Source organism: Semicossyphus pulcher, unplaced genomic scaffold, assembly GCF_022749685.1.
Source record: "Semicossyphus pulcher isolate SPU_LCO1_2020_fin unplaced genomic scaffold, fSemPul1.0.p SCAF_24, whole genome shotgun sequence".
Classification (NCBI taxonomy): Eukaryota; Metazoa; Chordata; class Actinopteri; order Labriformes; family Labridae; genus Semicossyphus; species Semicossyphus pulcher.
Window position 1 is genome coordinate 5,364,619 of NW_027211698.1, and position 27,664 is coordinate 5,392,282.

Consider the following 27,664-nt stretch of genomic DNA (forward strand, 5'->3'; position numbering starts at 1 on the left):
GAGAAAGCACTATAAAGTCATTCTACATTTGTAGGAGAAGAATTCAGCAGGATAACATCAGACACAGACATGGTGAGTGCATCTTCTGGTTGCCATTATTGATACATTCTTCCAAAGGTGTTACATTGCCATCATGGATTGTTATTCTAAGTGTCTGACAACATTACAGAAAGGATCCCTGCACAGATAGACCTTTTTGTAAAAGAGAAGGACGCTATTTTTAGAAGGAGAAACAGACGTTACATCGCTCTCTTCAAATGCACCGGACTCCATTCACAAAAACAGCAATTTAACCTCGCAGGACATTGAAGTTGCCGGTCTACCTCTGCCTCAATCGGTTAGTTTTTCTGTGTTGTGTGCTTCACAAATATTATGTCTGATCCAAACTAACATTTTAAAACACCAAAGTCACACAGCAGATAAAGCAGAGGTAGAGCAGCAGCTCCTGTGTTCTGGGAGGTAAAATTACTGTTTTTGTCAATGGAGTTCGGTGGCTTCGGAAGAGAGCGATGTAACAGCTGTTTTTTGGAGCAAATTAACATCTTCCTCTTTAATCTTTTTTATCTTTTTAAACCAGAAACAGACGTTACATCGCTCTCTTCAAAAGCCACCAGACTCCATTTATAAAAACAGTGATTTGACCTTGCAGGACATTGAAGTTGCTGGTGTACCTCTGCCTCAATCGATTAATTTGTCTGTGTTATTGTGTGTTTTGCAAATATTATTTTTGATCTAAGCTAGCAATTTAAAACACCAAAGTCACACAAAGACATAAATAAACTAACCGATAGAGGCAGCAATAGGACAGCAACTCCTGCTTTCTGGGAGGTAAAATGACTGTTTTTCTCAATGGAGTCTGGTGTGTTTGAAGAGAGCGATTAAACAGCTGTTTCTGGTTAAAATAAGCGTCTACCTCTGTAACAAAAAGGTCCATCACTGTAGGGATCCTTTCTGTAATGTTGTCAGACACTTTAAATAATAATCAGAGCCTGTCAGTGGAAACAACAAGAACTTTTAGTGGACGCACTTTGATCTGGAGCATTTTTCCCCAAAGAATTATGTTGCAGCAGCCGGCTGAAGTAATCAACTTTTTTAATCTATTAGTCTTTTAGTAAAATATGTGAAAAAAATGGCTCAGTATTAAATAAAATGTGTGAATTAGCCTTTGAAGTGTTTGTGTTGTTGCAGTACGGTTTCATTAACAGCTGCCTCCAGTCTCTGGTGATGGAGAAGTTTGGACAGGACACCTGGGACAAACTCAGGTTTGAGCACAGTTACATGGATCTATAAAATAATAATGGATTTAAGTGACTCTCACGATCAAGACGGTAAATGCACAGAACTTTATATACAAACTGAATAAGTCATGGTTTCTCCACAGCTCTCTTCCAGGGGTCCAGGAAACATTCATGACATACACGGTCTATGACGACATCCTAACCGTCAGCCTCGTGCAGGAGGCCTGCTCGCTGCTGGGTAAGAGTTCAAACCCCTCCACGATCTGATTGCAATTATTCTGTTTCCATTTATAGTAAAACCTTCCATTGCTATCTGCTCTGTACATATCAGACATCACATCCTCTCAGCACATTTCATGCCAGTCTGACTAATTAATTATGAGATATCTTGAGAGTAGCACAGCTGGGACTGGGTTTACGTCTCTGGGGGAGGTGAGGAGATTTTTCCTGCACTGGTGATTATATTATATTGTATTCTCATCCTGTGCGCACATAATTTCTCACCCACGGTCTTCGTATAGTTCCAGCTTCAAGTTACTTACCATTATAAATGAAGGAAATGTTTGATCCTCCTGTGGTGAATCTTTTCCAAAGGGAAGAGCTGCTAGTACTTCAGCCTTTTTTTATTAACGCAGTGCGAAATATATATGGAAAAGAATAAGAAGCAGGCATGGAGTAAAAATAATACATATCCATAATAAGATAAAACATAGATTTTTTCTTGGATTAACTATTAATTAACTGGATTAGGGTGCTTTACTTCGATGTACAGTAAGAGGTTTATGTTGGAATAATTATATTATATTATTACCAATCGCATCATATTTGATTGAAGTTTTTTAGACCTCTATATTATTTATGTGATCCTTTTTTTCCTGGAAAACCTGTTTAATAAAACCAGACACATGCAGTGCACAGATAATCCACCAGGGGGCAGAGTATCAGACGCAGGATGAGACGTCAAACATGGAGGTCGTTTTTCTCGGTTATTTTTGCTAATTTTAAAAAAGTTAAGGCAGAAAAACGTTGAAATTATTCCTGATACTTCAAGTGGAATATTTACTGGATTCAAGCAACAATTAATGTCCTAAAACGTGTTACTTATTTTATCGTAAAACTGCGTTGAAAGTGTATCAAATTAGATACAGCAGGTGTTTAGGGTAACGAACCTATAAGTTTATCACTGGTGATTTTTTAGCACTTTATGCGTCCCATAAAGCTTTCGATTAATTAAGTGACTAATTCACAGTTTAAAAGACGTAAGTGGCATATTTAGAGTGTAAACTGAGAGATTTACAGCCTATAGTGTGATGTTTTTTTTTACGTACGCAACTTGCTGTATCACAATAAACGATGAGTAATCGGCTCTCTTTTTCCCAAATTTTTAAGATGATAAAGGGGGAATTTAAAGAATTATCCGAGTTTAAATCTGTTACATTTTTGTGGGTGGTGATATTCACTCTATGAAGGACGTTAAAGGGGTCAAACAAAATATTCGTTGTGTGCTTTTATTTGTATAAAAACACATAATGTAACCAGTACATTGTAAAACAAAACTCGTACATGCAATGTGTTTAATGTTAATGCAATGTTTATTTAATTTTTTAAAGTAAATTAATGGTTCAGGTAATACAGGGGGTGCTGGTTTAGCTCAGTTGTTAGAGGCTGCAGTCCTCGTCGCACTGATCGCACGTTTGACTCCCAGTGTGCCGATCATTTGGCGCATGTCTTCTCTCACTCTCTACTCCCCACATTTCCTGTCTCTCTTCAGCTGTCCTCTAAATTAGGGCAAAAGCCGAAAAAAAATAAACAAACATTTATTCGGGCATTTATTTCTGTCTTAGTGAAGCAGACTAAACAGTCTCGCCTGTAACTTTATTAATGAGGCAAAATTGATTTTCTTAAAGTGTTAAAGAGGCTTGCATGTCTACATTGATCAAGCTGGTACCTCTGAATCACACAGCAGACTCTTATTTGACTGGTCGATGATAAATCCAAACATACAGATAAATGTACATGTTAAAACCAGCTGATCTGTGGTCGCCTGTAGACACAGACTGCAGGAGAATGTTTGGGTTGCTTGGCAACAAAAGTCCAGTTTGGCCTCCGACCGAGTCACAGCCGTGCTGATATTCAGTACATCACTCCCTCTCGTGTGATTAAGTACACGTTGTTTAAGAACTGCAATAAGTATAGATAGGTTTGTTACACATAATTATTACATATACGTGGTTTTCTGTTGATAGACTATATCACATTCACTCCACGTGATATTCTGCTCAAATTGAAAACATGTCTGCGTCTGCAGTGTGAACGTCTGTCTCTGTGTACGTGTGACAAAGTGTTAACAGTGTCCCTGATGAAATCCAACAGGGTACACCCAAAGGAGTTTATAACATTGCATGAACAATTGAATATTAGAGCAGAAATAATATTTTAAGCTGCAAAACATTGTGTTTAAAAATAGTTATTTCTTACATCCCAAAGCAGCCACTAAACAGCTGCTGTGTAGACTCCAGTTTCAGCTTCTGTTTTAATTTAATCCCATGTTACACATATTTTTCTGTTTTTCTTTTCAGCTGCTTTTTAACATAATGTCAATACTGAAAAAACATTGTATGATCAGAATGTGAATAGTTAAACACAGGGGCTATAAAAAGCTTTGTAAACAACAAGTTAACTATTTATTATGACATGCAGTGTGTACATCACAGCTGGCATGTACATACATATATAGATAATGAAACAGAGGGGCCCCTGGGCAAAGATGTATAAAACATAACACCATTTGTTTATTCAGGGCACGTCAGCAGAGTACTGAGCTCCTCCCAGAGGTCTGATTATCTATTCTGTGCTTACTGTTGGGATTAGGCTGTAATTGAATATTTGCCAGTGTTGTAGTAAACAAACATGTGTGCACTGGGAGGCTGGACTACAAAGTGATAAGTGATGTTTTAAAGCAGACTTTTAATTTTCTTAAACCTTACTAATAGGTACAGAAAGTTTTGGAATGGATCCAGTCGGTTTTTTAAGCCGACGGTTGTGAAACAGGCTGTAATGGCTGCAACGCAAAGTGCATTTGTTTCCACTGACAGGCTCAGATTGTTATTCTAAGTGTGTGACAACATTACAGAAAGGATCCTTGCATAAATAGACCTTTTTAGTCAGGTAACATACTTTAAATTTAACCAGAAACAGCCGTTACATCGCTCTCTTCAAAGCCACCAGACTCCATTAACAAAAACGGTGATTTAATGACACAGAAAACAGGAGTTGCTGGTCTACCGCTGCCTCAATCAGTTCGTTACACAAATACTTTATCGGATCCAAACTACCCAAATAAAACACCAAATTCACACAATAACAAAAACAAACTAACTGATCGAAGCAGCAATAGGGCAGCAACTCCTGTGTTCTGTGACGTAAAATTACTATTTTTGTAAATAGAGTCTGGTGGCTTTGAAGAAAGTGATGTAACGGCTCTGACAGGCCACTGACAGGCTCAGATTGTTATTCTAAGTGTCTGACAAAATTACAGAAAGAATCCTTGTAAAGACTGACCTTCTTGTGAAAGAGTAAGATGCTGCTTTTGAACCAGAAACAGCTGCGACATCGCGCTCTTTAAAGCCACCAGACTCCATTGACAAAAACAGCAATTTTATCTCAGGAGTTTTACTGGTCTACCTCTGCCTCAATCGGTTAGTTTGTCTGTGTTATTGTGTGTTTAACAAATATTATGTTTGATCTTAACTAACAAAAACACCAAAGTCACACAAAGACACAAATAAACTAACCAATAGAGGCAGTAATAGTACAGCAACTCCTGTGTTCTGTGAAGTAAAATTACTGTTTTTCTAAATGGAGTCTGGTGGGTTTGAAGAGAGCGATGTTACAGCAGTTTCTGGTTATAAAAATCATCTTCCTCTGTAACAAAAAGGTCTATCTCTGTAGGGATCCTTTCTGTAATGTTGTCAGACACTTACATACTAACGTACTTTGATTGGGCATTTACACTGCAGCCATTACAGCCTGTTCCTTCGCTGCAGGCTGAAGCAATCTACTGAAAAATTCCAAAACTTTAGCCCCCCAAAATATTTTAAAGTAGGGTATAATGTTCTGTGTTCTGTTCCTCTGTGTGTCTTATTGTTGCAGACGTCTCTGCAGACGTGTTTCTGAAGCTGTTTGGAGAACATTTCTTTCTTTTCTGTAAACAAGCGGGCTACGACACCATGCTGAGGACACTGGGAGGAAGTCTAATGGAGTTCATTGGGAATTTGGACGCTCTTCATAGTTACCTAGCTCTGTCCTATCAGGTACGCTCGTTTGTTAGTTCTGTTCCCTCTTACGAAATGTAAAGAGTCTGATTTATACTTCCTGTTTTGAAGGAAATGAATGCTCCATCTTTCCGAGTGGAGATGACAGAGGACGGGAAGATGCTGCTTCACTACTACTCTGACAGAAAGGGCCTGTACCACATTGTACCAGGTTAAAAACAACCACTGACTCACTTCATCAATCCACTGCATTGATCCTGGTTTCATATGCGTGCAAACTGTTTTTCTTTACAAACCTTTTTGAACAGCACAATCAATAAAGAGACGATCAGAGTGACTCTAGGGCAGAGTTAGGCGAGTTACCTGAGTGTGTATTTAATTACTGTTTTCTTTTAACTTTTCTTATAAAAAAAGAGACACCAAGTGACTGTTAAGAGACACCAAACAAGCTAGAGGAGGTGTTACTTTAATTTAAAAGGTTGTAAAACAAGAAAAAGGAGATTTTAAAGGACTATAGGAAATGAGAAACTACGAAAAAGATACGTAGAACAACAAAAGAGAAGTAAAATGCCAATAGACAGTGTTGTGACCAAGTCATCTTTGCTCAAGTCCCAAGTAAGTCTCAGGTCATTTGGTCCAAGTCTCAAGCAAGTCTCGAGTCTCCAAGTCAAGTCAAGTCAAGTCAAATCGAGTCCTTAGTTAAGGCGAGTCAAGTCACTTTTTTTCCACCCAACATCCAGCACTCTTACCTGTAGTATCTGGTCTTTATAAAGAGAAAACACAAGGTGTTAGCAGCCCGTTTAATAATTATATTATTGGCCAGTTTATATAACATATATATATATATAAAAGTATGACAGTGAATTGTATCTGTATTATCTTGGCACAGACGCAGCCATGATGATGGTCTGCTCTGAGACCGTGTTGAGTAGTAACGAGTACGACTGATGAGGCTTCTCTTTGGGGGCTTTGATGTTGCCATAGCGAGGAGTTTGACTGACAGCCAGTCATCCAATCATGACAATCACATACCGGGGAGCTTTTTGAGTCGACCAATCATGATTCCCAGTTTGCGCTGCGTACATGCTTGATAGTTAGAAACTTGACAACATTGAATTTTATTATTTTATATTGAACAGCTAACATTCAAACTTATGAACACACGCAAGTCATCCGAGTCATCAGGCCTCAAATCAAGTCAAGACTCGAGTCCAAGTCACCAAGTCTCAAGTCCACATCTCTGCCAATAGAACTAAAACAACTAATGTTATTTAAAGAAGAAATGGCCAGACAACTAAAAAGAGATGTTCAGTTACTTAAAAGAGTAAAACAGCTACAAAGAGATGTAAAATTAGTTAAAAGAAGATTTTAAATGGTTATAGGAAATGCAACACACCACACCGGGGCGGCTGTGGCTCAGTGGTAGAGTCGGTCGTCTTTCAATCAGAAGGTTGAGGTTCGGCCCAGCTCCCTCAGACTACATGTCGAAGTGTCCTTGGACTGAACCCCAAATAGCTCCTAGCTACTGATTGACATGTTAAATGACTAAAAAGTGACGCAAAACAATCTAAAAGAGATGTAAAAATAACATTATGTGATTAAAAAGAGACGTAAAGAAACGAAAATATTAAGAGGCACAAAAAACCTTCAAGATTTAAAATAAAAAACGACCACAAAGTAGTTCAAACAGCACGACTGCATCCTTGTCGTTTTCTGTCTCCTCAAATTCATTCAAGAGCTCTTTTTAATTTAACACATTTAACTCTCCTGTGCACAGTTTGATACAGATGCAGACTACGACACATGCACAACTCATTCACCCCTCTCTCTTCCATGTTGCTGCAGGGATCATTGAGGCGGTCGCCAGAGAGTTTTTTGACACTGAAGTGACCATGGAGGTTCTGAACCAATCAGAGGAAGACGAGCGCACAGGGAAGAAGGAGCACGTCGTGTTTCTGGTCAACCAAACGAACGATCCCTCGTGTTTAGGCACAGAAACTCAGGACTCCACCGTTACAAGTACGAACAACTGTAGAGAGATAACAACTGTTGGTAAGTATATCTATTCACCAAAGAAAGGGGAACTTTTAGTGGACGCACTTTGATCCATCAAGGATTATGTTGCAGCCTGTTTTGTAGCTGATGTAGTGGGTATGTTTGATTTACTTCCCAGGCCGCCTCCAGTGCACCTTCAGTCCGTGTTACCCGAACAAGCTGTGGATAGAGGAGAAAGCTTTCTGCGATGCTTTCCCCTTCCATATCGTCTTTGACGAACAGGTAAGGCTCCATGTTGTCTTTGTTTGGTCGTGCTTCCCCCACCTTAACGTCTCTCTCCGTCTCTGCTCTCCGTCCTGGCCTCTGTATCAGCTGAAGGTGAGGCAGACCGGAGTGAACATACAGAAGTTTATTCCAGGTCTCCAGTTCAGAGACGCGACGCTGGACCGATATTTCACCGTCATACACCCGCAGGTGAGACACAGTCACACGGCCGAGCCAGAAGGCGTGCCGCTGCAAACATTAAAGCCTCTGTCTCCATCCTCCAGGTGACTTTTACCATCGAGAGCATCAGGAAGTTCATCAACAGTCAGTTTGTGTTGAAGAGCTACAACGACAAACACAGCATGCTCAAACTAAGAGGTACCACCTGTAACACGATACATTTTATGAACACATAAGATCGAGTAGGTTAACCTGTGTTTGATGAAATCTGCAGGTCAGATGGTGTGGATGGAGTCTCTCGGCTGCATGCTCTACCTCTGTTCCCCGAAGCTGCGAAGCCTCCAGGAGCTCCAGGACGTCGGCCTCCACCTGGCTGACCTGGCCCAGCACGACGTCACCAGAGACCTGGTCCTGCTCAACCAGCAGCGCCTGGCGGAGATGGAGCTCACCAACCAGCTGGAGAGGAAGAAAGTAGGAGACATAAACTTTAGGTTCTTGTAGATTTTTGTAAGATTTGGGCAGCCTTACCTTGAGGAGGTCTGGCTTACATCTCAGGTGGAAACGAGTCTTAACTGTTAAACAAATACACTTGATGTGTGTCTGTAGGAGGAACTCAGAATCCTGTCTCGTCACCTGGAGGCTGAGAAACAGAAGACGGAGACTCTGCTGTACGCCATGCTGCCTCGACACATCGCCAACCAGCTGAAGGACGGGAAGAGCGTGAAGGCGGGTCAGTCCGTCTGTCTGTCTGTCTCTTCATACTCCATCTGTCTGCTGCTCCGTCACGCTGTCCCGTCTCTTCCAGGAGAGTTCGAGGTGTGCACTATTCTCTTCAGCGACGTGGTCACCTTCACGAACATCTGCGCCGCCTGCGAGCCCATCCACATCGTTCACATGCTGAACTGCATGTACTCCAAGTTCGACCGACTCACCAACGTACACGACATCTACAAGGTACCGTCCCACCTGTGACATCCCTACAGGACGTTTAGGAGGGAGTGTTTGGTAGATGAGGTTTTGAAAGGTTCCAATTCCCACCTGTGCATGTGTGCATTTCGTCCATGTTCATAAGGGGTTATCGCCCAGTCTTTAAAGTACACCTACAACAGCATAAAGCTGCAAAATCAAGTGTTTATAAGGTGATGGACAGGTTTCTGACCAAATTAACATCCACTTTGCTACTTCCCGTAGCTACATGCGAGTGGAAGAGTCCTAGGGCGAGACAATGAACCCTTAAATTGCTCCCGAAGGCAAAGCCATTGTTGTATGAATGTGCATGAACGCTTAGACACTGATTGCAAATCGTCACTTTGCATAGCAGCCTCCACCATCAGTGTGTAAGAGCTCTGAGTGGTCTGAAGAAGAGCTGCAGTTCATTTACCTTTTTAACATGTAGAGAAGTTGGTTTGGGGTTTAATGGCATTTTAATGAATCTGCATCCTTCTCAAAATGTATTTTTTGCTTGTAAAATATTTGCTTTAAATCTGCATTTTTGTTGCCTTAGAAACAAGAACTGTCGTTTTCAGTGGCAGACTTATTAATGCTCAACACCATCTGAAATTTAAATGAGCATAAGAACAAAGCATGATCCAGAGGGGCTTTAAAAAGCTTCATAATAGGGGTGTAGGTTTAATCTGATGGAGAAAGGTGGGTTTATTGTTTTCCTGAAGGTGGAGACGATCGGCGATGCGTACATGGTGGTGGGAGGTGTTCCCGTCCCCACACACACTCACGCTCACAGAGTGGCAAACTTCGCTCTGGGTATGAGGATCGCAGCCAGAGAGGTCACCAACCCTGTGACAGGGAAACCCATACAGGTTAGAATCCTCAGTCACGACAGGTATCTTCCCCTGTTTCAACACTCTCCTCTCTCTCCACATACGGGCGTAAAAGGCCATAAATAATCTCTCCAGGTATTTTAAGAATGACACACTGTTCTGACAGCGTGTGTGTGTGTGTTTCAGATCCGTGTGGGTCTGCACACCGGGCCGGTGTTAGCGGGGGTGGTGGGGGAGAAGATGCCTCGTTACTGCCTGTTTGGAGACACGGTTAACACCGCCTCCAGGATGGAGAGTCACGGAGTCCCCGACCACATTCACCTCAGCGACTCCACATACAGGTGTGTGTGTGCGTGTGTGTGTGTGTGTGTATGTGCATGCACTTTTCTCACCTTCAGGCCAACAAAATACACGATTTGTATTGTTGCCCTGATAATAATTTCAAAACCAGCAGATGAAGACCTCTGCCCTCTTCATCCTCTTTGTTCATATAATACCTTTCATTATGGTCCATCTTAAACAGCCAGAGTTATTTTGTTCTTTCTCTTTTATTTCTGCTTCATTTATTCAATTATAAAAAGCTTTGTGTTCATTATTGTTCAGAGTTCTTTTGCAGAAAGATTTGGCCATTTGTTTTCTGTTAAATGAGGTGATTCTGCAGGCTAATGCTGCGGGAATGGGGTGTTGCTCAGCAAACGATATTATATCTATTTACCTAATGAAAACTGCTTTGACACATATAGTTCTTTCTCACATTTAGAATGTTTGTATGTAATGTGTGACTCAGACAGAGCAGCTTAAACGCCTTGTATCATCTATTTTGGCTTGGATCTGTTTCAGCACCATGGACAGAGATCGGTGCGCTAACTTACATTATAGTCATTAGTTTAAACTTATTATCTATACCGCTTATTCTGTTCAGAGTTGCGAAAGGGGCTGGACCCTATCCCAGCTGTCATTGGGCGAGAGGCGGGGTTACACCTGTACATTCACACCTACAGGCAATTTAGAGTCGCCAATGAAGCTGACGAGCATGTCTGTGGGAGGAAGTCGGGAGGGAACCCACGGGGAGAACATGCAAACTCCACACAGAAAGGCCCACTACGTCTGAACCGGGGTTCAAACCAGGAACCTTCTAGTTGTGACAGTGCTAACCACTGCACCACCGTGCCGCCCTAGTTTAAACCTCAACCAAAGTGTGTCCAAAACAAAGCAAAACAGCAGGGAAATTTAGCATCAAATAAGCAAATTTCTAAACCCAAATGCTGCACCACGCACGCTGATTTCAGTCTCCAGTAATGTGCATGAATGAATTCAAAACACACCTTCAATTACAGACATCATTTGTGCAGGCTGTTGGGCACTTACCTAAAGCAGCTGGGTGCTATCAAGTCGTGCAGGTAGGAAGCAAAATCCAAACACTGTGTGCAGAGAAAACACCGACAGCTGCTGATCCTGACTGACAGGAGGAACATCCACAGTGTCTGAAACATGATGCATCATTATTGTAAATAAAACACCACATCCTTACTTTCTACTTTCGTCCCTCTGCATACTCTTACCCCTCCTACTCAGTGAGCTGAAGGACGCAGGCTTCAACATAAAGGAGCGCGGGCTGATTAAGGTGAAGGGTAAAGGCAAGATGACCACTTACTTCCTGTTGGGGAACCTGCTGGTGTCAGAGGAGAGCATCATGGGACGAGAGGCTGCAGGGGCGTGTCTGTACAGGGAGGAGCTTTGTGCTCAGAGTGACAAAGGTAAACAGCTAACAAAAATACAAACATCTTTACACCAATATGACTTTAAAGCATCTCCTTCATTCAGAGCCTGACACCGAACCGGACGTGAGCTCTGAGCCTGAGCGGAGAGATTTACCCTCAGATGGAGTCACAGCCCCGGACCCCTTCTCCTGGGACATCACCCCCCCGTATCAGACCGACGAAAGCAGCTGCAGAACGCCTGCAGACAGCTTCAACAGCAAACTGTGTCTCTTACTCTGACTGACAACCAGATCAGCCTCCTGTAGCTCGACCAGGACACGAAGAGAAGACGACGGGGAGGATGCTACACGATGGTACAAAGTCACATTAAAGTCAGCTTAACCAAACTAAATCTGCAGACAGCACAAATATAAGAAATATCAGATAAAAAACAGCAGATATTTAAGAACTCAGAAATGCATTCCTATAAAAGAAAGGATTTTAAAGATGCTAATGATCTTATTGATGCCTCCTGGTCACCTTTAGTCAGGAGCTGGGATCTACAAACAACCAGCTGCATACCTGCAAAGTAAAATACATAAAACTGCCATGCAATAATATCTGCAGACCTGGCAGTGACATTACACCACCTGCACCAAACTTAACGTGCAGATTTCATGCAGATCTTAGTTTTGACGCTCTTGTTAAGAATCTTGTCAAACCCAAAATGAGACCATTCCTGTCTCCCACCGAAGTTATTCATGCTTTTATTAGTTCAAGCCTAGTTTATTGTAATACACTTTATACTGGTGTTCTTGTTTAAGGTTATATTGATTACTTTTAAAGCTTTAAATGGCCTCGCCCCAAAGTATACCCCCCTCTGTGCCTGGGCGTTCCCTCAGAGGATCCAGCTGTTTTGCTTGCTCCTATATCTCGCCTGGTAACCAAAGGTGACCGGGTGTTTGCAATCAGAGCCGACAGACAGTGGAGCTCTCTGCTGATTACAGTAAGACAGGCCACGACTTTAACTTCTTTTAAATCCTCTCAGTAAAGTTTCTATTAGAGGAATAATTCTTCATTCTGTGTCGTTTTATCTGCTTCCTTTCAGCACTTTGCAACCTTGTTATGAAGAGTGCTATATAAATAAAGTTGAATCTTATTATAACTTCTATTAATGGCCTTTACGTCTGTAGGGGGTCAGATAGATGGACTAGGCCTTTTGTGATTTAACAAAACTTAACTTGTTGTACTTCAAATTGCTGAATTCATTGTATGTACTGATATGTTATGGGTATTTTCTTGATCATCTACGTTGTTTAATGTGGTTTTATGAGGCTACAAATCTGTCAGCTCTCTGTGCAGCACTTCAGTTACATGCTGCGGGCCCGGTTTGTTCAAAGGTAATCTGATCGGATTAAAGCTATCGGGTCAAATCTCGAAAGCGGAAGAAAAGGATTAAGTGATCGGATAAGATCAGGTAATCAGGTTTTGTTTTTATTTGGTTGTTTAAAACTGTTGAGTTGGATTGTGATAACTTTGATGTAAACATCAGGAGGAACTGCTCAAACACAACAGTTTTACAGTGATTTCATTTCTTTAATATATTTCTTAAATATTCCCGAATCACTACCGTTGCTGAAGCAGATAAAGTTGACTTTCAGGTGTGAAAAAAAAGCATTTTATTCCCCTAAAATATTTCACCAAACAGCGTCAATATCAAACATAGAATATTTAAATAAAAGCACCCATCAGGATCTTTGTTTTGGCGCCCCCTGTGGACAAAGTGTGTAGTACGTAGTCCTGTTTAAAGTTCACGTAATGTGGATTTAGTTATCTTAAAAATCAGTCTCTGGATCAGGTTCATCCAGTCGAGTTTTCTTTGAAACACTGTGATAAAGTAAGATGGATTAGCTGATCATGGTTGGGAAAACAAATTATCTGGATAATTCAGGATTAAACCTCTTGAACAACCGGGCTCTGGATTGGACCCGTCGCTTATGTCAAATAAATAAAAGTACATTTTTATCATTGTGTATTTATATGCCTTTATATATTTTATATGTGTAACTGATTAATAAAGAAATAGATGTTTTGTCACAGGAAACAGCTGTGAGAACAAGTGTACCCGTTCTGAATAGTCTGAACACTCTTACATTTCAGCTATTTTTCCAACACTATAATAGTGTTTTCTAATTCCACAGTACATCTATGAAGGTGTAGCACCCCCTTCTGGTGGTTTGAGTGTACTGCACACAGCAGCACAGGAACGGCAGGACTCCGCTCTGCACAAAAAAAAGGTTTAAGACATCCTCACCCGGATAATCATCATCATATTAATTTCATTGTAACAAACATTAGACAGACATGGAAGCTGTGCTCTGCGTTTACGTAACAACAATAATAGATAAATAAATAAAGCGTTTCTTTCAGTGGCATAATTGCATCAGTTTTATCTTTCAGACTTCAACACTTCACAGTAAAGCTGCTGACAAAGAGAGGGCAGAGGCCTGATAGACGGAGCACGCTGCTTTATTAGTGTGCAATTTTAGAAATGACTTCAAATGGACCATAAGCACATGAGTAATGTGAGCGCGCACGCACACACACACACACACACACACACACACAGACTCTCTTCACTGTAGTGGGTTGTGTAAGAAGATAATGGCCGAGCCAAAATCAGCCCACTTCAGTCCATAATGACACATGCTGTGTGTGTGTGTGTGTGTGTGTGTGTGTGTCTCTGTGTGTGTCAGAGGTGAGGTGAGCAGAGCGGAGAGTTTCTTATGTAAGGTTGTCGGCTCAAACACACTCGCAAACACACGTTCTGACTCTTTTATCTCACAACACAAGTCGATACTTCAGTGTCATTCTGTAAGGGTGGTATTTATTTTACATGGAAAAATGACTTTAATATACAAACTGTAATAAACAGAATGTAGTAAAGGTTGTAACTAAACTCCCCACATGTTTACCAGGAAGAAATAAAAGGTTTTGCGAGGATTTACTACAAGAATTAGAGTCCAGGCTTCATAAACCTGAGTTAAATTAAATTAAATTGTAAGTGACCACCTCTTCTTCTTCTGTGGTGTTTTTTTCTGTAGATTTCCTGGACACACTTGGAGCTTTATGAGGATATGTTCCCCAGTTTGTGGACAGCATATGGGAACCAGCGCTGGTCTTTTCCTTCACTCTCAACCCTCCGATCATTACCTGTTTTAGGTAACCACCCTTTTATTAACCCAAATTAAATATACAGTATATAACATTTTGATTTGTACTTAAAGGGGAATTTGAGTTTTTCTCAAATCTGGGTTCTATTTTTATAGATTTTTAGGTCTAGAATGACCAAAAGGTTCAAAAAAATTTGATTTGTTCCAGCAGTTTTTCAGCCGGCAGCTGTGAAACAGGCTGTAATGGCTGCAACTGACCACCAAAAGTTCTTGTTGTTTCCGCTGACAGGCTCAGATTGTTAGTCTAAGTGTGTGACAACATTACAGAAAGGATCCCTACAGAGATAGACCTTTTTGTTACAGAGAAAGATGATTTTTTTAACCACAAACAGACGTTACATCGCTCCCTGCAAACACACCAGACCCCATTGAGAAAAACAGTAATTTTACCTCGCAGGACATTGAAGTTGCTTGTTTACTGCTGCCTCATTCGGTTAGTTTTCTGTGTTATTGTGTGTTTCACAAATATTATGTTTAGGTAGACCAGCAACTCCTGTGTTCTGGGAGGTAAAATCACTGTTTTTGTAAATAGAGTCTGGCGGCTTTTGAAGAGAGCGATGTAACGTCTGTTTCTGGTTAATAAAGAAAAGGTTAAAGAGCTCTTTTCAAAGCCACCAGACCCTGTTGACAAAAACAGCAATTTAACCTTGGAGATCATGGCAGTTGCTGTTCTTACGCTACACCTATCTGTTTGTTTTTGTTTGTTTTTGACTCCAACTCGATATCTCTATAACAAGCAGTAACACAAATAAACATATCGGTTGAGACAGTAGAAGAGAAGCAAATCCCGTATTCTGCAAGGTAAACGGCTGTTTTGTGAATGGAGTCTGGTGCATTTAAAGAGAGGGATGTAACGTCTGTTTCTGGTTTGAAAAAAAACATCTAAGGTCTATCTCTGTAGGGATCCTGTTAAGTCCAGAAATAGCTGTTACATCACTCTCTTAAAGCCGCCAGACTCCATTGACAAAAACAGTCATTTTAACTTGCAGAACACAGGAGTTGCCTTTTCTACCGCTGCTGTTTTTTTTGTGTATTTTAGTGTCATAAAATATCGTGTTGATTCCCAACATTCTATTTTATACCCCAATAATACAAATAAACTAGTTGATTATGGCAGCAGTAGACCAACAACTCCTGTGTTCTTGAAAGTAAAATCGCCGTTTTTGTGAATGGAGTCTGGTGGCTTTGAAAAGAGCGAGGTTTCTGATTTCAAACAGCATCTTCCTCCGTAACAAAAAGGTCTATCTCTGTAGGGATCCTTTCTGTAATGTTGTCAGACACTTAGAAAAACAATCTGAGCCTGTCAGAGGAAACAACATGAACTTTTAGTGGACAGTTGCAGAAGTGACAGCCAGTATCACGGCTGCAAACTGAAGCAATCTACAGGAGCATTTCCAAACCTTTTGTACATATTAGTCATTTACACCTCAACTATGTTTAAAAAAGTGCCCTAGGTTTAGAATACAGGAACTACCCTTTAAAGGTGCCATGTAATGTTTCCTTGTAAACAAACTGAAGTTATTTTTACATCCAGTGTTACTCACCGAAACGCCCTCTGCTCTTTCTATCTTTGAGGTCTTAGAGGCGTTTACACAATGGGAACCCACACATGAAAACCTGCTACAGGTGAGACACTTCACAGGGCACTTTGAAGTCACTATCTTTATCCACCTGAGCTTAAATGGAGTGCTCATACTTTCATATTCCAATGCTCAGCTCATGCTAGTGTCCAGTTTTGTGTGCAGCTGCTGTAAAAAGTCTGATAATTGTCGAGTATTTATGAAGATGAACTGATGTGAAAGCCTCTTTTCCCACCTCACCCTCTCCTCCATCACTCTGCTCTCACTCCCCCTCCTCCTCTAATTGGATTAATTAACACTCAGCTTTGAAGTGACAGTACACAAGAGTCTACTTTCTGTGTGTCTGTGTAGATGGCAGTATGTCGACACAAGGGCAGAGTGCGAGGAAAACAGAGAGGGAGGAAGCAGGAAAGAAATAAGATACAGCCTTTGTGAAAGGTTGTTTGTTATAACCTGACATGCAGACTGATGCACAAAAACTCAGCAACATATTTACCTCAAATTTTGTCAGTAGGGAGTTAGTTTAGTTTAATAGTCTTCCAGGTAAGAGGACAGGAAGTTCCTTTATTCGCTCCTTAGACAGTTTTAATTGGTTTAGAAGCAGAGGAAGAAGAGCAGGTTCAGCCTACTAGTAATTGATTTGCATTTGCAGTATAGTATGGAAGCCCAGAGAGACCATATTAAAAAAAGAGATTGGTTTATGACTTATTATTTTAATCCTTTTTCTGTGTTTTTTATCCAAACACAAATACATTTGTTGTTGCAATACCAGTTTTGGCCACAAGAGGCTGAGGTGCACCACTACTGCATGTTAAAAAGGACTGAAAGTTTTATTTTAAATACCAGCTGTTCCCGCCCTTACCCTTGCATCACTGAACGCTGCTCCCGTTGCCTAGCAACAAGTAGCTGGCTGGCTAACTAGCTATCATAACTAACATAACTTTACCTTTTATTTTAAAGATAATTTAAAGTTCCAAGGCCCCTTTCGTTTGCATCACAGCTATTCGATTGAGTTGAAACCTTCGTTAAAAGTCATTTAAGAATCCGCCATCTCGCTTGAATTGTGCACAATGAATGTTGGGATACGTTGGGCCACGAAGGATGCACTCGATGGATCCTTCCTGGAAAAAGGAGGACGCATTTGTCGGCCGCATCTGAAGGAGGCGCTGTCACACAATCTACCTTCAAATACGTCCTTCGTAGGATGCAGCCCCCTGAATTGGGAGACAGCTAGTACCTGTTGAGAGCATCAGGTTGTTGGCCACCTCAGCCCCTTGTGGCCGAAACGAGTAATACAACAAAAACTACTTTAAATGAACTTTAAACCTATTTTTTTTCACTACTTTCAGAGACCAAAAAAGAAAAGATAACAAATAGAAAATGATCCAAAAACAAGCTCTCCCCCCTCCACATTTAAAACGTTTTTTCACCTGTTCTTACGTCAGAAACAAAGGAGAATAACTGTTTGGAAAATAGATCACCTGAATGTTTGTTGTTTGTTGTTGCTCTCCTTCTTTATTGAATTGCATTTAAAAAATATTTTGTGTTAAAAGTTTCGGATTTAGGCGTAAGCAGGACATTTTTCGGCTTCCATTTTACTTTCCAGGACAACCAGTGAGACATAAATCTTGTTATAATTGATGCCACAGTAACTTAATGCAGAACACCAGCACAGACAGGAAGTAAATATTCTAACTAAAGCGGAGATTCAGTCATTAAGGATTGGCTGAGGTTGAAAATGACATCACAAGTCTCTCTCTCTCTCTCTCTCTCTCGCTCTCTCTCTGCCGCTCGCGCTGGATGAACGCGCTCCGGAGCGCGAGAAAACCATGCGAAATGACCTGAGCGAACAGATTTATCATTTCCGGCGACTTGAAGACTAACGAACTGATTATTTCTTCTTTATTTGTTGTTTTATCCCAGATTTCTGTGACAAACCGGCCGATTTAAACACCTTCCACCCCACTGAGAGGAGAACATACAAAGTGTTTAACATCACAGCAGAAAGAGAAACCATCAGAGCAGCAGAGGAGTAAACTCTGAGTCCTCGGCGCACAGCGGAGGAACAGGGTGAACAGTAAAGAGAGAATAAAGGGATAAAGACTTTTTAAAGAGGACGACAGGAGGATTTTTTTTGGAGGCAAACTTGGAGGAGGAAAAGTGGAGAGAGCGAGGACATAAAGGAGAGAGGTCCTCCGCCATGCAACATGAGTAACGGCAGCACCGGAGCCGGGGGGCTGCAGCCCCTCTGGAACTTCAGCGGTGAGTCCAAGCAGCGATTAATGTGGTGATTTGACGCGCGCGCAAGGCGCGATAAAGAATCTGACCGGGTGCAGTTTAGGCGCAAAGAAAAAGACGCAAAGATAGGCGATTATTTTTGCTTTTTCTGATAGAAAACTGTTCATCAGATAATAGCCCCGTGATAGCTGTGTGTTGAATTATTTTTTGTCATTGAGTTTGATCCTAAAAAGGTGCGTAAAGTGAGTTTGATTGGGCATCTTGATTACCTTGAATGCGCTACTTATGGAGGCATAAAGATGCACTTTGGGCAAGTTAAACATAAAAAACAAACTGTGCATCAACAATGCATTTGATTTATATCCAGAAAATATAAAAATAGAAACAAATCTAAAAGAACATATTGTTAAATATAAAGTTTTTGTGTATATCAAACAATCTAAGTGGAAAAAATAGTCATTTTGTTTAAAAAATGTAGCATTGAAAACCCAATAAGCAACATTTTCACATCCAACCAGGCTAAAGATGTGTATTAGACACAATGTTGTGTCATTATAGTGAATAATAATTTAATACAGGCTGCTTTTAGTCCATAATAGTCTTTATTTTAATGATATTTATATGTAAAACCAGTAATTGGCTGATAAAGTGCTCCTGGATCAGCAGGTAAGTCTTGATTTGACATTTACACGATCAATTACCAACATCACATTGTCAGCATCCGCCTCATTTTTCATGTTGTTGTAAAAATCCAAACAATGAAGGCAGCAGCAGCTTTTGGCTCGGGGCAGGAGATGGAAAAAAAAAATGAGGATGAGGAGAAAGAAAGAGACTCGGGGCGACAGGAGGTGTCGAAGGCGGAGATAACAAAAAGAGACGGAGAAAAGACGAATTAGGTTTTCAGAGATTAAAAAGGCGGAATAAACTCCTCCTCTGCTGCTCCCCCGTCTAAACCTCGCTCCTTTCTTTTCTCTCTTTTCATCCCCTCATCTCGTCTTTTCATGCGTTGGGATATAAAGAGACAAGCTTGGGAAGAGGGAAATATAAAGGAGACATAAGGAAAAGTCTTTACAGGACACAGAGTTTTATGCGTGTGCAAATCTGAAATCTGCGTCTGAGCTGAGAGAGAGAGGAAAAACACAACCGCCCCTGTGACACCTCAGAGTCACCTGCAGGTCAAAGTTTGTCCCAGGTCGTATTGATCGGCTGCTGTATCGATCGTGTCACAGTCAGGACGAGCGTCTTAAACCTGCATTCTTTCTAACGGCCAGCAGGGGGCGACGCCACCGGCTGCAAACCTTATGAGAAAATAGTCCTCCTTCCCTCCTGACTTATTCCCTCAGTCAACATTCTCCTAATGAGTTCACGGTCTCAATCTGTAGTTTCAAGTCTTCTTCAACACAGCATGATGTTCATTCAGTCACTGATGCGCCCGTTTAGAGTCACACAGACCAGGAAGCAGGGGAGGGTTTAGGGCGGGGCTACCTGTGATTGACAAGTCGCTTTAAAGGCGGCCTGAAAAAGTCGTTCGGTTCTGTTTGCTGTTCTTTTTTTCAGTTTGTACATTTTGTTAAAGGTCACCATGCTGGGCTGCCATTGGCTGTAGAGAGCTTGGGGGCGGGATGTGGCTGCAGGTGCTGCATGATTGACAGAATGAGTAGCGTAGCGAGCCTATACGTTTCTCTGGCGGTTTTGCTAATGCACAGTTGTCCCATATTTGGCTGCTTAAGTGCAGCCCTGGGCAATTACCTCTACGCCCATATATGGACGCTATAGAAGGTGCACAGTGGATTTACTGTATAAATGAATGAGTCTTTTGTTGTCAGAAAGTCCTTTTTATGCTGCGAGGAAAAGCGCAGCGCTCTGTATGATTGGCAGCTCTACATAAAACATCAGGGGGCTGATGTAACATCCCCCTTCTCCTCCGTTTGCTCCGATTCCTCCCCCGTCTCCTCCCCTTCCATCAGCAGCTCCTCTGTTCCTCTCTTCATCTCTCGTGTATCCCCCTCTTCCTCCCGCTCTCTTTCTAATTCTATCCTATTTACATCCCCGCTCCTGCAGAGAGCAGATTCCCGCCGAGGGGAGGCGGGTTTGTTTCTGTGCGTGTGCACAAACTGGAGTGGATAAAGAGTTTGAGATTTGGGGGTGTGTGTACATGATGACATGCAAATACTGTAAGAAGGAAAATGTGTGTTTTTGGAGCTTTACTGTGCGAGCTGGCACGCGTCTCACTGAGTGTGTGTAGACGAGATAAATGCATTCAATGCTTCGTGTGTCTAAATACACACACGTATGAAACACTGAGGATCTATGTACCACTGTAGTGCCAGTTTTGTACGTACTGAGTGACAATGTTGGCATAAAATATGGCGAGACTTTCAAAATAAAGTGTTCATCTTAGTTATAATACATAAGCAATGTGCGGTTAGACCTTCAGAATAAAGCTTGCTGTGTACTTAGTTATACTCAGGCAACAACAAACCTTACCTGTGGGACTTAACGCACGTAACACTCCTTCAGACTCCAGCCTTTTCTTTGTTCCATCCGTCGCCTTGTTAGGAGCAGATTTTAATCCTGTAGGGGAAGTGTTCTGGTTTCTGTTTGTAGTCAGAGTAGTATTGACCAATCACGTATCAGCAAGCTGCACTGTATACAAGAAAATAGTCTGTGTGGAGAGCAAAAGAGGAGGAACATAAATCCTTTTAGATTTCCCGACTTCCTTGAATGCATCATAAATGATGGCTCCGCCCTCCGTCTCATGTTAAAGTAGTTTTCTTCTCCTCTTGAGGACAGACCTGACAAAGCTTCATGTTGTTCCCAATCTGCATCATGATGTTGTTATTTCAGCAAACTGAAGAGCCGTTAATTAAAGTCAATCACAAGAAAATCTGTTTGTGTTTGGGCTTCATCCCGCTGAAGTGAGCCAGAGTGCAGCCTCTGTGTGACTTACTGTTTACAGTGAGACAGAGACTCAGCACAGACAGATGAACGGGCGCTCCTCCGGGGGATGGAACGAACCAAAAGATGACAGCGTTTATTTAGCAGACATTCACTTTCACTTTGATCTGAACACACGGTCGCTTCTCAAGCTGCTAACTGGACTGTAAACAATGCAGCACACGGGGAAGGAAGTCTCAGCTGGAAGATGTTTAGGGACAGAGACTTTTTCTGGTAGTACGTTCCTCCTGTAACTGATTTTCCTGCAAACTCTCCTCTTTAATGTCGGCCTACTTCTGCTGTAGCTCATACAAATGTATCCCCCGTCTCAGTAAGAGTTACACAGTCATTCTTTGGGAAACACTGATGGATTTAAACTGGAGCTTGTTGCTGTTCTTTCTGCTCTAAAACGTGACTTGCAGGTTTGCAAAATTCAGGTTTCTCCACTAATTTTGCTGCGTTTGTCACATGTGATTTTGTTGCACATGACGTCCATGCATCTGTAGTTGTTGCCTGTGACAGACCTTGTTTAACTTTAATTTGATTAACATTTCTGACACGCACAAATGCTGTCTGATTAGAGTATTAAACCTCGGCTCAGGTGTGTTTACCTTGTCACAAAGCCATCACCCTAAACTCACTGTTATCTCAGCGATACAGCGGGCTAAAGATGCCGTGATACACGAGAGACTTTGCCGAGTTGTGGCTGGAAACATGTTTAATACTCAGCTCTCTGTCTTGACTGTTCTTACTTGTGCATCCTCTTGCATGCCCAGGTAACACCCTTCTGTCTCACCAGGTGTGTGTTACGAGTTGTCTCACCGCCGTTGCAAGCCTCTGAACACTAACGCTACTCTTGTAAAAGGTCAAAGGTCAGCGTCAGAGTCTTGCGAGATTGGAGACGCTTAGCACAGTGTGCAGGATTAGCAGTAACTTTATAATCGGGGCAATCGACCCAGAGCTCCGCGTACTGATGTCGTCTGTATCTGTGAATATTTACGCCCTGATATCTTCCTCATCTTTGTTTATTTCTGACGCTTCATGCTTGACATTTCCTGCCGTGAAGCTGGAAAAATACAGCCTCTCTAAAGGAAAGGAGGGGAATAAAGCATATGTCAGACACTGCAGGAGAGGATTAGAGCTGAGACGAGCATCCTGTCTGGGCGGTGGAACACAAATACTTTTCTCAGGACTCAGATAAGTTCCAGGTGTTGATTGACAGGATGCCCGATTCTGTGTTTGTCACGGCTCTGAGTTTGGCGTCCCCTCGGACAGCTGTCACATTGTCCTGCAGGTGCATGCTCGCTGTCCTGTACTTGTCCTCATTATTCTGCAGAGTGAAGCGGCCAAAGGCGACCGGGAGTTTGTTTTCCTTCCATTCCCAGAGGTCTGGCTCCGTGCTGGAGCGAGCAGGCGGTCGGCAGCAGAGAATACCCGTCGTCTAACGCGCTGGCATCAGAGGCAGGGCTGCAGATGTGATACGGATCACTGTTATCAGCCTGCAGCCGGCTGGGTGATAATTACAGACACAGCTTTGATATTTAAACTGAGACTCGGCTACATAGACAGAGACGCTACAAAGCACGGCTGATAACAATACACCGCTTTTTTCTTACAAGAAGAAACACAATGAGGAGAATCGATTGTGTTTTCACTGCAGCCTCTTGTTGTTCTCCTCCTGAAATGAAAACCTTGACTAAGACGAACTTTTTTCTTGACAACGTGTTGATTGAGTGTCGGTCCTTGAATCTGCAGAGCTACCCTGCAGATAACTATCTTTATATTAATGCAGGATCTTTTGTATGTGCTCAACAAACGTCCCACATGTCTCATCCCAGGGCCCAGCTGTTCTCCTGACGCCGTTGGTAACCATGGAGATAAGCCCCGCTTCCTCTCCTCCATTCTGCGTTTGGTGTGAACGCACAGTTACACCTGGACAGGTCACCAGCCAATCACAGGGCTGACACATAAGCTAAGTGTCCCAATCCAGGGGCTGCAGCCTTCGAAGGCCGATTGCATCACTGATGGCTGTCCCAATCTGAAGGCTCCATCGGGTGCGTCCTTCGCAGCCCACCGTATCCCAAGATGCATTGTGCGCCAATTCAAACGAAATGGCGGGCTTATAAACGGTCGAGGAATACACTTTAAAATGTAAAACTTTTTGGTTATAGCTGCGTTACACGTTTAAGAAAACCAAAGGGCCCTTGAAACAAATTATCTTTAAAATAAATGGTTAACTTATGCGACATTAGTTATGCTAGCTAGTTAGCCCGCTTGCTACCTGTTGCATTACATTGTTTTTCTAAATATATACACTGTATACTGGCGCGACCTATTTTACCCAGACGATGGCGCTATAATCTAGCTAAAGCTTCATCACAGACATGCTCCGTCGTGATCGCCATGCAGCCGCCATCCTCACAACTATCAACGTTACCGTAGGCTGAGCTTGACTACCGCAGCGGTCGCTAGCAGGATTACAAACTGGACATGGTGAAAGCGGATGGTAGACTGTAATTTGTGTGTGTTTCAAATTAAACCAAGACGCCGTCACGTCTCACACACATGCACATGTTAGCGTCTGTGTAGCATCTGTTTTAATGACTGCATAGTTATTAGAACTTAACAGAGGATGAGGACGGCCTGAGAGAGAGAACGCTGTAAATTTCACTGCCGACCTTTTCAATGAACTTTTTGATCATCGCTGATTTGGCCTTTAAAACTTTGTGTCGAGAGAAGTAACAAAGAACAAGTTATTTTCTAGAGGAACCTTATTTATAGTTCTGCTGCAGAGCTATATATTAGTTGTTTTCTGCTCCTTATACCGGAATGGTTTACTGAAAGAGCTCGGCGACACGGCCTGAGAATAAAAAACGAACTGTCAGAGGTTATGCATGACAAAAGTCCGCTAATACAGGATGTTGTTAGTCATGAAATTTAGCGACAGTTGCGCAAACAATTGCCAAAGAGAGTCACAATTCACGCCGACATTTTGACATTAAATTTGAACCAAAGTAAAGCAGATTTTTATTTTGTGTTCAAAGCTGTGTGTCGAAACAAACGAACATCCTGTTAAAGATCCACCGGCGTCTTTCACAACCTGTAGTTCTCTCGTCTTCTCTCCTCCCTCCTGTTATGGCCTACTTTTACAGGATACAACAGTCGCCATGTTGCATTTACCGTGCTGCTGTGTGTGTGTGTGTGTGTGTGTGTGTGTGTGTGAGCCCAGATGTTGCTCCTGGCTCTTCCCTGTGAGCTGGCATCAGAGCGGGATGTAAAGATGGAGAGAGAGAGGAGGGGGGGCAAGAAAGGCATGAGGGGGCTTCAGAGGCAGACGAGGCTTTCTGCAGTCGTCTGATTGGAGGAGAGCTGATCGTGCTAATATTTTATTAATTCTGTCACATCTTTAATTAAAACTCGGCTTGTAAGACGATCTGATGAAGAGAGAATGATGTTTAGAAAAATTAACAATAAGTTATTTTAATTCACACACACAGCAAATCTTCAGCACTCAAGTGTAGCTCCATCTGCAAGAGACTATGACCTATGACCCTTGTAATAATTGTGGAGGAAAAGCCTTTGCATTTGCAGTATATGGTATTATGACAGACTGGGTGTCTGTGGCGACTTTAGCAGGAAAAAATCACAAGCGGCGCCCAGTTAGTGACACAGGTTTCCATCAGCCAGCAGTGGTTGGTCTGCCAGAGAGGGTAGGCGGAGCTAAGCGGCTGCTTTTCCGCTCTCTGCAAGTGTTGCGAGTAAACAGTAATCTACTATGGCTGAACAAACAAAGAAAAGATGGATGACTACAGATACAACTTCAACAAGAAGTGAAAATCCAAAGAAAAAGAAACAAACTTGACGCTCAGATGAAGGCAAAGAGTTACAACCGGAGCCAACCGTGGATGTGTGGTTAAATTGGGAAGTGTCCTCCCATAATTACCGTATATTGCCATTAGCTGGTGACAAAGAGAATGAAACTGAAATCTTCAAGATTGACAGTTTAACATCCGTCCCTTTTCTTCCTCGTATTTCTTCCGCCCAGACGCCCTGCAGAGGAGATCGCCATCAGTCATGTTTATTTAAGACAAAATCAAGATGGGGATTAATACTGGATTACTTGTGCCGCCTTGCATAGACACAGATTTCATGTTTTCAGCCTCTTCTTGTTGGTGAACTCGTTCTATACCTCCCTGTGTTCCCCGAGAAAAACTCTCCATTTTATTATTTTATTGGTGACTCAGCCGTTCAGAACGCTCTCCCTCTCTCCTCTCTCATTATGATCACTATGTTTTTGTTGACTTTGACGTCTTTCTTATCAAGCGTTGTTGTTCTGCTGATTCTCGCCTCGCTGTGAGGAAACATCAGACACTGATGGAGACAGAGAGAGAGGATTGAGGACGTGTGGTTCCAGCGCTGTGATGAGACGAGGTCAGATTTAGAGGAAGTGCATCAGATGTGACTCCGAGGGAGTTCAGAGGAAACTCGTGTTACTGGAAGTGTTCATGTGTTTCCTGCTTTAAAAGAAGAAACAGGTGATTATCTTCCTCCACGCCCTCAGACCTGGATAAAGCACTGCTGCTCAGCCTTGCTTCAAATTTGGCCCAGTGGGCGATCGCGGTACTGCAGCTAAAAATCCTCGCAGCCTCGTAGACGCTCGGTTTAAAAGCGACGTCCGTAAAGTGTTCACAGGACATCTCGAGCTGCTAACAAGGCCATCAGGGAGTTTTTAAAACTTTCTTCAAGCTGAGAAAAATGAGCAACACTCCTCTGCAGATTCAGTTGGAGGTATAAGCTAAAAGTTAGAAGCTTTTTTGCTGCTATTGAGGTCTTAAATATAAATCCATTCGGTGCTTTGAGGCGGAAAGTGAACGCTTACTTCTGTCTTTTACTGCTCTTACGTTAAGCATGTGACGTAACCTCTGTGCGCAATTTATCAAACATAACTACCAAACTTATTTTAACCCAAAACACTTTTTCAAACTCAGAGTCTCTTAGTCTGGCGAAGGTTTTCCAGGGCCCATTGGAGAAGCGGATAGCGTCCTCCAAAGGCACTGAGAGATAATGACCATAATAGCATTAGCTCCTCATGCTAGCATGATAGGACTGATGTTGAAAATCGGTGACCTGGCCCTTTAAATTGGAAAAAACAAAACAAAACAGAGCCGGAGGAGAAGAGAAATATTCCGAGAAAAAAACAAAAAAATTCAGAGATTTAAGTCGTAAATTTGCGAGAAATGAAAACTAGTAAAATTGTGTTTATAGGAACCTTGTTGAGCTCGGCCCCCCCTGAAAGCAGGTTGTGGTTCACGGCCCCCTCCCTCTGATTCACCTGTGTCTCTTCTCTGCCCTGTTGGCTCTGCCGCTCACACGGGCGTGCATGGCACGGAGTTTTCTCTGCACACAAGAAGCAGCAGACGTGACAGTTACCCTACGACCTCATGATGGATACTAAAACAAAACTATTTAAATCAGTGGTTTAATTGTTTGGATGGAGGCTTATAGAACAAACAACCACCCTGAGGTCGAGACTGACGACTGTATTAAGAGTGTTACGCGGGCGTGTGTGCAGAGAGTGTTTGTGTGCAAATTTATGACTTAATAATCTCACAAATTTGCCTTTTTTTCCTGACAAATTTACGACTTTAATCTCCGAATGAGAGCGTCATCGGGACGGACTAAACATCCTGTGTCTTTGTTTCGGTTGGTGGACTTGTTGAACTGACAGACCAAATGGAAAATCAACATAAAGACAGGTTCATGATAACTGCTCTGCTGTGTGTGATCAGTGCGTCTCCTTGCAGCAGATTAACGGCCCGTTACACCTCAGTTCAGGAGGAAATATGTATTTAATCGAGGCCCTTAAACTCTTCCCACGTCTGCGCTCTGCACATTACTTTATAATCACTGTGTCCTCTGACAGAATCAACATGCGTGCTCGTCGATCTCAACATCTCTGCAGCTCCTGCGTTCGGCTCTATCTGTAGTTAAAGTAAAAGATCACAGAGGAAGTGAACTTTACTGCGACACAGAGCCCGAGCGTCACCGAGCAGCTCACGTCAGGGTTCAGGGAAAGCTCTCTTTAAGGCGGAGAGAAACACAGTTTTAGTGCGGACGTCTGAAGAGAGAAAAAGAAGTGTTCACAAGTTAAAGCGGCTTAAAGGGAGCAGACTGCTGAGTCAGCGACTCTTGCAGAAAGCCTGCACACGCCTCGGGCTGCTTCTGAAGGAAGTTATGATGAAGAACA

At 42.2% G+C, this 27,664-nt stretch overlaps 2 protein-coding genes across 2 annotated transcripts in view; both read left to right on the forward strand.

Moving 5' to 3' along the window:
• Nucleotides 1-1,058: 1,058 nt before the first annotated feature.
• On the forward strand, nucleotides 1,059-11,729 carry gucy1b2 (guanylate cyclase 1, soluble, beta 2). The gene is made up of 16 exons (XM_069675680.1): nucleotides 1,059-1,079; nucleotides 1,189-1,262; nucleotides 1,382-1,476; nucleotides 5,391-5,551; nucleotides 5,624-5,723; nucleotides 7,358-7,564; nucleotides 7,686-7,789; nucleotides 7,880-7,981; nucleotides 8,056-8,149; nucleotides 8,226-8,422; nucleotides 8,558-8,681; nucleotides 8,757-8,905; nucleotides 9,622-9,768; nucleotides 9,916-10,070; nucleotides 11,305-11,486; nucleotides 11,554-11,729. The coding sequence occupies exons 1-16, from the start codon at nucleotides 1,059-1,061 to the stop codon at nucleotides 11,727-11,729; spliced, it is 2,088 nt and encodes a 695-aa protein (XP_069531781.1).
• A 6,358-nt stretch (nucleotides 11,730-18,087) lies between these two features.
• The window catches only part of chrm4a (cholinergic receptor, muscarinic 4a), a 31,595-nt gene continuing 22,018 nt past the window's right edge, over nucleotides 18,088-27,664 (forward strand). Inside the window, exon 1 of the mRNA XM_069675520.1 lies at nucleotides 18,088-18,504. Within this exon, the coding sequence (XP_069531621.1) occupies nucleotides 18,450-18,504 (55 nt within the window). The 5' untranslated portion in view covers nucleotides 18,088-18,449. The remainder of the gene's footprint in view (nucleotides 18,505-27,664) is intronic.